At 68.5% G+C, this 9,909-nt stretch overlaps 1 protein-coding gene across 2 annotated transcripts; it reads left to right on the top strand.

Moving 5' to 3' along the window:
* The first annotated feature begins 202 nt into the window (after positions 1 to 202).
* Positions 203 to 9,810, top strand: MAP3K12 (mitogen-activated protein kinase kinase kinase 12). 2 transcript variants are annotated; one of them, XM_040654843.2, is made up of 14 exons: positions 203 to 449; positions 2,111 to 2,435; positions 2,845 to 3,028; positions 3,805 to 3,996; positions 4,599 to 4,757; positions 5,009 to 5,167; positions 5,565 to 5,673; positions 6,352 to 6,461; positions 6,891 to 7,007; positions 7,368 to 7,505; positions 7,946 to 8,393; positions 8,527 to 8,597; positions 8,757 to 9,012; positions 9,608 to 9,810. In XM_040654843.2, exons 2-14 carry the CDS (start codon positions 2,114 to 2,116, stop codon positions 9,698 to 9,700), a joined length of 2,358 nt encoding a protein of 785 aa, XP_040510777.1. In that variant the 5' UTR covers positions 203 to 449; positions 2,111 to 2,113; the 3' UTR covers positions 9,701 to 9,810. The 2 variants fall into 2 exon arrangements, with proteins under 2 accessions (XP_040510777.1, XP_040510778.1); XM_040654844.1 differs by lacking the exons at positions 203 to 449; positions 2,111 to 2,435 and adding an exon at positions 3,264 to 3,456 and having other exon boundaries at positions 2,835 to 3,028; positions 9,608 to 9,753.
* Positions 9,811 to 9,909: the final 99 nt, after the last annotated feature.

Consider the following 9,909-nt stretch of genomic DNA (forward strand, 5'->3'; position numbering starts at 1 on the left):
GTCCCGGTGCCCCCATTAGGAGTTTCGGTGGGGGGGGGGTCCCGGTTCCCCCCGGTCCCGGTTTCGTGGGGGGTCCCGGTGCCGCTCGGGGGGATCCCGGGCCGGGGGTGTCACCGGAGGACGGGGAGCGGGGGGGGTCCCGGTGCCGGTTCCGGTGCTCCCGGGTCCCGGGGCGGGGCTGGGGCGGGGCCGAGCGCCGGGCGGGGCCGTTCGGAGCCGCTTCTCCCCCGACCGCGGCACCGGGTCCGGTACCGACCCCGCCCGCACCGCCCCGGCCCGGCCCGGCCCCGACCGCAGCGCTCCGGGGGCGGCAGCGGAAACGGCACCGGGAATAACGGGAACGGCCGCGGAGCATCGCCGGGAATAACGGGAACGGCGCCGCGGATAACGGAGAGCGGCACCGGCGGCGTCGGGAGCGCGCAGCGGCCCGCGGGGCCGCGCACCCCGAGGTACTCACAGCACCGCGACGGGGGCGGGGGGGGCACCGGGCCGGGCCGGTACCGGGATGGGGGTGGGGGTGGGGGGCCGCGGGGCCTTTGCACACGCGCGTGACCCCCCACCCTCCCCACATTGCACACGCGTGGGCGCTGCTGCCGCCCCCCCCATCCCTCCTCGTGCACGCGTGGGATGCGCGCCCCCCCCCCCCCCCCCCCCCCCCGGTGCGCGTGCACCGCGCGTGGGAACCGCTTGTCGGGGGGGAGGGGGGGGGGGGATGCACCACACCTCCCCCCGCTTTGCACACGCGCGTGCACCCCTGCACCACGGTGCACCCCCACGGGGCCGTGCGGCCGCGTGCACGCGCGTGTGCCCCCACGGCCCCTCCGCGCTCCTTCCATCCGCCGTGTCGCGATAAGGCGCTCTGTCGCGATATACCGCACCGCCAGGGGCAGCGCGGGGGCGCTCCTTCTCCCCCTTCCCCCCTCCATCTCCGCTCTATCGCGACACGGGCCTGGCGCTATCGTATGTCGCGACAGAGCCCCCCGCCCCCACGCTCGGCTCTGCCTCAGTTTCCCTCGTGCGGGGACCCCCGGGGGGGGGGGGGGGGGCATCTCCTCCCTCTCCCCGCGCCGCGATGACGTCACCGCGTGACGCGATGGCCCCACGGGGAGGGGGGGCGGGGCGGCACCTGGAGGGGAGGGGCCCCCCAGACCCCCCCCGACCCCCCCCATCCCGGGGTCCCCGAGGTGAAGCCCCGCCCCCCCGTGACTCACACCCCCCCCCCCCGCCTAAATTTAGGGATGACCTCATCTCCTCGCAGCGCTGTTGCTATAGCAACCCCCCCCCCCCCCCCAAATTAGGGGGGCGGAGCCCTCCCAACACTCCCCCCACCCCGACCGGAGCTGAGCCCCCCCCGCCCGCCCTGCCTCAGTTTCCCCCTTGTGCACAGTGTGCACACCCGTGCACGTGTGCGAGGGGCTGCGCGTGCGCTGCAGGTGTGGGGATGCACACCCGGGTGTGGGGGTGCAGGCGTTGTGCAAAGGGGTTGCACACGTTGGTGCAAGGGTTGCACGTGCAGGGCTGCAGAGGGGTGCAGGCGCATGCAAGGGGGTGCAGACGGGTGCCGCTGCATGCACGGGGCGTGCATTGGTGCAGGAGATGCACGCTGGTGCAGGGATGCAGGTGAATGCAACGGGTCGCACGTGGAGTGCAGGGGGTGTGCACAGGGAATTGCACAGTGGTGCAGGTGGGTGCACACGTGGGTGTAAGGGGGTGTGGGTGCACGCACAGTGCACACGTGGGCGCTGGAGCTGCACACAAGCGCAGAGGTGCACGCAGGGGGTGCACGCAGGTGTGCAGTGTTGTGCAGACGTGTGAGGCTGCACGCAGGTGTGAGCAGTGCTGGTGTGCACGCTGGGCTGCCCACGCATCCACGGGGGGTGCACGGGTGTGCAAGAGGGTGCGGGTGCAAAGGGTGGGGTGGAGAGGGGTGCACGTGGCTGCAGGTGCGAAGGATGGGGTGCAGGTGGGCGCAGAGGGGTGCACGTGGGTGCAAAGGTGCAGGTGGGTGCGAGGAGCGGGGGGGTGCAGGGGGGTGCAGGGGGGTGCGGATGCCTGCAGGGCTGTGCAGGTGAACGTAAGGGGGTGCACACCCACCCTCCCCCCTCCCCAGGCCATGGCCTGCCTGCACGAGACGCGGACGCCCTCCCCGTCGCTGGCGGTGGCCTCGGAGGGGACCCCGGAGCAGGAGCTGACCCCGACGCAGTGCGCCCTGAGAGAAGGACCCCCCCCCATCCCCGCCGCCCCCGAGGCCTGGCCCCGCCGCGGCCCCCCCCGTGCTGCAGAACCCGGCGCTGCGGGGCCGCTGGCGGCGGAGGGGGCCCATCTGCGGTGCCAGGCGGCGGGGGGGTTCCTGGAGGGGCTCTTCGGGTGCCTCAAACCTGTCTGGAGTATGATTGGGAAGGCCTACAGCGCCGAGCACAAACACCCGGCCGAGGGTGAGGAGCTGGGGGTGCTGCGGGATGGGGGGGCGGGGGGGGGATGGGGGTGCGAGGGGGGTCAGGGGATGCAATGGGGCTGGGAGGATTCAATGATAAGGATGCGGTGGGGTTGGGGTTGCAATAGGGATGCAGTGGGGTTGCAATAAAGGTGCAGTGGGGTTGCAGTAGGGATGCAGTGGGGTTGGGGTTGCAGTAGGGATGCAATGAGGTCGCAGTAGGGATGCAGTGGGGTTGCAATAAGGGTGCAGTGGGGTTGGGGTTGCAATAGGGATGCAATGAGGTTGCAATAGGGATGCAGTGGGGTTGGGGTTGCAGTAGGGATGCAGCGGGGCTGCAATAGGGATGCAGTGGGGCTGTGGGGAGCGCAGTGGGCGGGGGCGCAGCGGAGCAGTGGAGGTGCCCGCAGACCCCTGGGAGGTGCCGTTCGAGGAGATCCTGGACCTGCAGTGGGTGGGCAGCGGTGCGCAGGGGGCCGTTTTCCTGGGCCGCTTCCACGGCGAGGAGGTGGCGGTGAAAAAGGTGCGGGACCTGAAGGAGACCGACATAAAACACCTCCGCAAACTGAAACACCCCAACATCATCACCTTCAAGTGAGTGGGGGGCGCTGCACAGCGCGGGGGGGGGGGGCATGGAGGTGGGTATGGGTGGGAGACGGTGCGGGCATGGAGATGGCGTGGGGTGTGATGTGGGTATGGGGTGGGAGACGCTGTGCGCAGGGACGCGGAATGGGGCAGCGACGCGGGTTTGGGGTGGGAGACATCGTGGGTATGGGGGGGAGTGGGGTGTGGGGACAGCATGGGTATGGTCGTGGTGTGGGGCGTGCAGCATGAGGGGCACGGCATGGAGCACGGACACTGCATGGAGCATGGACACAGCACGGACACAGCGTGGGCATGGAGAGCACCGTGGAGGTGGACACGGCATGGGGGCATGGCATGGCATGGACACAGCGTGGACGCGGCATGGGCATGGAGAGCATGGTGGGCATGGACGTGGACACGGCACGGTCACACCACGGGTATGGCTTCATGGGGCGCAGCAGGGGCGCGGCGTGGGCTCAGACACAGCCACGGACACAGCGTGTGCATGGGGAGCACCAACACGGCACGGCCACGGGGACACCGGCAGCTCCCGCGTGTGGCACAGAGGGGGGCACGCCGGGGACAAGGAGGGGGGGGGGGACACAAATGGGTGCCCGGCGCTGATGGGTGCTGGGATGCAGGCGGGTGCACCGGCCCCATTGGGTGCCCCAGTCCGGATGGCACCCCAGCACCCACAGGCACCGGGTGCAGCCAGGTGCCCCCACAACAACGGGTGCCCCCACAACAGCAGTGGGCGCCGCGCTGACGCTGCCCTGTGCCAGCAGGGGTGTGTGCACCCAGGCGCCCTGCTACTGCATCATCATGGAGTTCTGCGCCCAGGGTCAGCTCTACGAGGTGCTGCGTGCCGGGCGCAAGGTCACCCCTTCGCTCCTGGTGGATTGGTCCATGGGCATCGCCGGCGGCATGAACTACCTGCACCTCCACAAGATCATCCACCGCGACCTCAAGTCGCCCAAGTGAGCGGGGATGGGGGCTCGGCGGGCAGCCCTGCGTGCGGGGTGGGTGCTGCGGGTGGGGGCACTGCCGTGGCGGGGGCACAGTCGCGGTGGTGGCGAAGCTTTGGTGGCGCCTGGAGGTACAGATGTGTGTCCGTGGCGGTGACGTGGCCATAGCAGTGCCGTGCCCCAGTGTCCATGGCATTGACGTGTCCGTGGCGGTGCTGTGCCCGTGATGTCGATGTGTCCACAGTGGTGCCACATCCATGGTGGTGCCACATCCATGGTGGTGCCACATCCGTGACGTTGACGTACCCACGGTGGTTCCATGTCTGTGTTGGTGCCATGTCCATAATGGTGCCCTACCCCATGGCAGTGGCAAGACCAGGACGATGCCGTGCCCATGGTGGTATGGTGCCCATGGTGGTGCCGTGGCCATGGTGGTGCTGTGCCCATGGTGATGCCGTGCCCATGGTGGTGTGGTGCCCATGGTGATGCCGTGCCCATGGTGGTGCCGGCCCATGGTGGTGTGGTGTCCGTGGCACTGACGTGTCCACAATGGGACGTGCCCATGGTGATGCCATCCCTGTGCCCTGGCGTGGCACTGAGTGGCTGCCCCCCAGCATGCTCATCACCTACGACGACGTGGTGAAGATCTCGGACTTTGGCACCTCCAAGGAGCTCATTGATAAGAGCACCAAGATGTCCTTTGCTGGCACGGTGGCCTGGATGGCTCCTGAGGTCATCCGCAACGAGCCCGTCTCCGAGAAGGTCGACATCTGGTGAGGGCATGGGGACAGCGGGACCTTGGGGACAGCGGGGAGCCGCGGTGGCACTATCGGGGGTAATGGGAGGGGGGAACGCGGGGGGGTGACACCGGGGACACTGCGGGTGAATGGGGATGGGGACATGGAGGGGGACATTGCAGGGACCGGGATGGGGGGCATTAAGGAGGGACGGGGGGCGGCCTGGGCAGGGGTGGGGGGAGGGGACAACGGGGACGGGGGGTGCCCATGGGTGACGCTGCGCCCAGGTCCTTCGGGGTGGTGCTGTGGGAGCTGCTGACGGGTGAGATCCCCTACAAGGACGTGGACTCCTCGGCCATCATCTGGGGGGTGGGCAGCAACAGCCTCCACCTGCCCGTCCCCTCCGGCTGCCCCGACGGCTTCAAGGTGCTGCTGCGGCAGTGCTGGTGAGTGCGCCGGGGGGGGGACACAGCTGGGATACCCCACTGTGGGGTGTGGGGGCACAGAGGGGGGATGCAGTGTGGGGACGTCCCATGGGGACGCACTATGGGGACGTGCCGTGGGGATGCCCCATGGGTACACCACATGGTGGCACCCCGTGGGAGCGCCCGTGCCTTTGGGTGGGGGGATCCTACCGCAGGGAACCCCACCGTGGACCCCCTCCCCAGGGACCCCCGTGAGAGACCTCCCGCTGTCACCCCGACGTGGGGAACCCCATCACGGGGACCCCCGCCCCGCCTGTCCCTTTGTCGGTGGGACATCCCCATGGGTGCGCCGTGCTGTTGGGCGCCGTTCCCCCCCCCGTGGTCCCAAAAAGCCCCCCGCTCCGTACTGCCCCCCCAGGAACAGCAAACCCCGGAACCGGCCGTCCTTCCGGCAGATCCTTCTGCACCTCGACATCGCCTCCGCCGACGTCCTCTCCACCCCACAGGAGACCTACTTCAAATCCCAGGTAGCTGCCCCACAGCCCCATGGGGACACCCCGCTCCATGGGGACACCAGGAGCCACGGGGGGCGCCCCCCCCCCCCCCAACACCATCTGGGGCACCCAGGGACCCCCAGACCCCACACTTCACATCTCAGGGGCGGTTCTGGGGTCTGTGGTGCCTGCAGCTGGGGGAAGCCATGCGCAGTACGTCCCAGTGCATCCCAGTACATTCCAGTGTATCCCAGTGCATCCCAGTGCTCGGGGGATCCATGCCCAGTGCATCCCAGTACATCCTAGTGCATCCCAGTATATCCCAGTGCATCCCAGTGCTCAGGGGATCCATGCCCAGCACATCCCAGTGCATCCCAGTATATCCCAGTGCATCCCAGTGCTCAGGGGATCCATGCCCAGCACATCCCAGTGCATCCCAGTATATCCCAATGCATCCCAGTATATCCCAGTGCTCAGGGGATCCATGCCCAGCACATCCCAGTGCATCCCAGTATATCCCAATGCATCCCAGTACATCCCAGTGCTCAGGGGATCCATGCCCAGTACATCCCAGTGCATCCCAGTGCATCCCAGTACATCCCAGCGCATCCCAGTGCATCCCAATGCTCAGGGAATCCATGCCCAGCACATCCCAGTGCATCCCAGTATATCCCAGTATATCCCAGTATATCCCAGTGCCCGGTGCTGCAGGCAGAGTGGCGCGAGGAGGTGAAGCTGCACTTTGAGAAGATCAAATCGGAGGGGACGTGTCTGCACCGCCTGGAGGAGGAGCTCATCAACCGGCGGCGCGAGGAGCTGCGGTGCGGGGGGGGGGGCGGGGGGTCATGGGGACATGGGGACATGGGGATGGGGGGTGGGGGGACGGGGCGACTGGGAATGGGGAGTAATGGGGACATGGGGATGGGGGGATGGGGGGATGGGGGGACGTGGAAGGGGAGATGGGGGGATGTGGGAACGGGGCGACGGGGAATGGGGAGTAATAGGGACATGGGGATGGGGGCGTCGGGGGGTTTGGAGGGTGTTGGGGCGCGGGGGAGCCTTTGGGTGCCCACGATGGTGCAGATGGGGGCCATGGGGGGGTGATGGGGCAGCACAGAGTGCCGTGAGCCGTCAGTGGGGTTCCATGGGGTGCGATGGGGTGGACGCCACGGGGTGCCACGGGGTGCCACGGGGTGCCATGGGGTGCCATGGGGTGCCACGGGGTGCCATGGGGTGCCCACACCAACCAGGCACGCGTTGGACATCCGGGAGCACTACGAGCGCAAATTGGAGCGCGCCAACAATCTGTACATGGAGCTGAGCGCCCTCATGCTGCAGTTGGAGCTGAAGGAGAAGGAGCTGCTCCGGTGAGTGGGGTCGGCACCCCCTGCCCACCCCACGGCCACCCCACGGCCTTCACCAACCCTATATGCACCCCGTGGCCCCGCTGTGGTCATGGCTACCCCTACGCCCGCCCCATTTCCATCCCACGGTAACGGCCGTTCTTATATCCGTGGCCACCCCTACGCCACCCATATGGCCGCCCCAATCATGGCCAACCCCGCATCCACCCCACGTCCACCACCACCCTCATCCCACCGCCTCTGCCTCACCTCGAACCCTTTCCCACCCCATGACCACCACCCCGACCCCGTGCTTACCCCCTTGGGGGGGGAAGGGGTTACCAATGCCCCCCATGTGCGGCCCTATGGTGCGGCCCCATCCAGACGGGAGCAGGCGCTGGAGAAGCGCTACCCCGGGCTCTTCAAACCGCGGGCGCCGCGGGGGCTGCTGCATGGGAACGCCGTGGAGACCCTCATCAAGAAGCGCAACGTCCCCCAAAAGCTCTCACCCCACAGCAAGCGGTGCGTGGGGGTCCTGGGATGGGGGGAGGGGGTCCGGGTTTTTTAGGGCGGGGGGCTTTGGAGGGCGTCGTGTGTGAGGTGTCCCAGGTTTTGAATGGGGGGCTTTTTGGGGTGTCCCTCACTGCGGGGAGATGGGTGTGTGGGACCTGAGGGCATTGGGGTCCCTTGGGGGGGGGGGTTCTCATTGCAATGCCCATCACTGGGGGGATGTTTTGGGGATGTGGGGGGGTCCCCGGGGAGACGGGACACGTTTGTGTGTGGGGGGGGTCTTCATGGCTGGAGTCCTTTGGGGGGCGGGGTTCCCTTGGTCCTTCTGGGTCCCTGCGGTGGGCTCTCTGGGGGTGTCCCCATTGGTGTGGGGCTATTTGGGGCCGCGGCCCCCGGGCTCTCCCCCTGCTCGCTGGAGTTGGGGGTCTCCATGTCCCCGTGTCCCCCCGCAGCCCCGACATCCTGAAGCCGGAGGTGCTGCTCCCCAAACTGGACGCAGCCATGGCGCAGGTGGCCCTCCCGGGCTGCCCCAAAGGCCCCCCCTCTCCAGGACGCAGCCGCAGGGCCAAAGGACGACACCGCAAAGGGGGGTCCCGGGGGGGCTGTGGAGAACCCGGCCCCGAAGCCGGACCCCCCCGAGGGCTGCCCGGACCCCCCTCGTCCACCGCTGGCCCCGACCTCCTGGGGGGCACTTTGGAGGCTGCGGGGGTCCCCCCGGCGGCAGAGCCCAATGTGGGGTCCGGGGGGGCGGTGGGCACCCAGGGGAGCCCCCCAGCGCAGCCCCCCACAGCCGGGGACAGCGAGAGGGACAGTGGTGCTGCCCGGGGGGGGCGAGGGGGGGCCGGGCAGCATCTGACCCCCGCAGCAATGCTGTACCGCGCAGCTGTGACGCGGGGACAGGTGAGTGGCTGGGGGGGGGGGGGGGGAGAGGGGGGAGGGATGACCCTTCTGGGGGTCTGAGGGGGGGGGTGGGGGAGAATAGGACCCCTGGGAGCAGCCATGGGACCCCCGGTTTCCCCCTCTGTGCCCCCAGAAGCGGGGGGTGTCGTCGGAGGAGGAGGAGGGAGAAGTGGACAGCGAAGTGGAACTGCCGCTGCGGCAGAGGTGGGTGCGGGGGGGGGGTCCTGGGGGGGGGTCTGTGAGTATTCAGACCGCCCCAGAATGAGTTGTTGGGGGCTTTGTGTGCTGCGATGCCCGCGATGGATGCTGGGGCGTTGGGGGGGGGGTCCGCCATCCATCTCCTCTCTTCCCCCCCCCCCCCAGGTGGCCCCCGGGTATGACCAAACGGCAGTCGCTGTCGACCTTCAGCTCGGAGAACTTCTCGGATGGGGACGGGGACGGCGATGGGGATGAGGGGCACACGAGCGAACCCTCCCACAGCGCCACCCCCGACGTGGGCAGCACCAACACCGACGAGCGCCCCGACGACCGCTCCGAGGACTTACTGTCGCAGGGCTCCGAGATCCCCCTGGACGCCGCCCCCCCCGAGGGTCGTCGGCACGGGGGGGTCAGCCCCAAGGTGATGTGACCCCCAACCCACCCACCCCAGCCGTGGGTTTGACCCGACGGGTGGGAGGGGTCCTCTGGGAATGGGCGATGTGAGGTGGGAGGGGGTCCGTATCCCCCCCCCCCCCCCCTCCGCCCAGGGGTGGTTATGGGGTGGATGTGGGGAGGGGTCCCCACTGAGGTGGGTGGATATGAGGAGGGGTCGCCATAAATGAGTGGATATGAGGGAGAGGGGCCCCAAAAAGGATGTGTGGAAATGGGGAGGGATCCCTAAAAGGATGGGAAAATAGGGGGAGGGGGCTCCAAAACAATGGGTGGTTATGGGGAGGGGTCCCCACAGGGATGGGATCTCCCAGAAGGAGATGTTATGGGGGGGGGGGGTCTGCATACCACAGGCAGAGGCCTCTCCGGGTAAAGCATCACTGCATGGGGGGGCCCAGGAACTCCCCCCTCCCCAGGGTAAAATCCCACGGGGTGAGGGACCCCAGGAGCAGCTCAGATGGGGGGAATCGGGTTCCCCCAAAGCCCCCATTTGCAGCTGTGGGGTGGGGGATGCCTTGGGGGGGGGGGGGGGGGGGCTCTGAGGGACCCCCATCCTTCCCCCCCAGGTCTCGGAGGACTCTGACTGCGACAGCGCAGAATTGGACCACTCGGGCAGCGCAGAGGGACCCCCCCGGCCCACAGCCCCCCCCGGCCTGTGACTTGCACCCCCCACCCCTCCGCACACACACACAGACACCCCCCTCCCCCCCCCCCACACCACCACTTGTACAGCCCCAAATATTTATATAAATATTTATCGATCTCTACAGAACTCTGTGCTGTTTCTGTCCCTGGGGGAGGGGGGGGGGGGAAGGGGGAGAGGGGTCCGTCCCCTTTTTGTGTAGGTCCTACTGTAAGGGGGGGGGGG

The sequence above is a fragment of the Gallus gallus genome, chromosome 34 (genome assembly GCF_016699485.2).
Source record: "Gallus gallus isolate bGalGal1 chromosome 34, bGalGal1.mat.broiler.GRCg7b, whole genome shotgun sequence".
Taxonomy (NCBI): Eukaryota; Metazoa; Chordata; class Aves; order Galliformes; family Phasianidae; genus Gallus; species Gallus gallus.

Coding starts and splice junctions, on each gene's coding strand:
- MAP3K12 (XM_040654843.2), top strand. CDS start 2,114: ATGGCCTGCCTGCACGAGACGCGGACGCCCTCCCCGTCGCTGGCGGTG. Junction 2,436..2,844: donor GCACAAACACCCGGCCGAGG/GTGAGGAGCTGG, acceptor AGGTGCCCGCAG/ACCCCTGGGAGGTGCCGTTC. Junction 5,168..5,564: donor GTGCTGCTGCGGCAGTGCTG/GTGAGTGCGCCG, acceptor CTGCCCCCCCAG/GAACAGCAAACCCCGGAACC.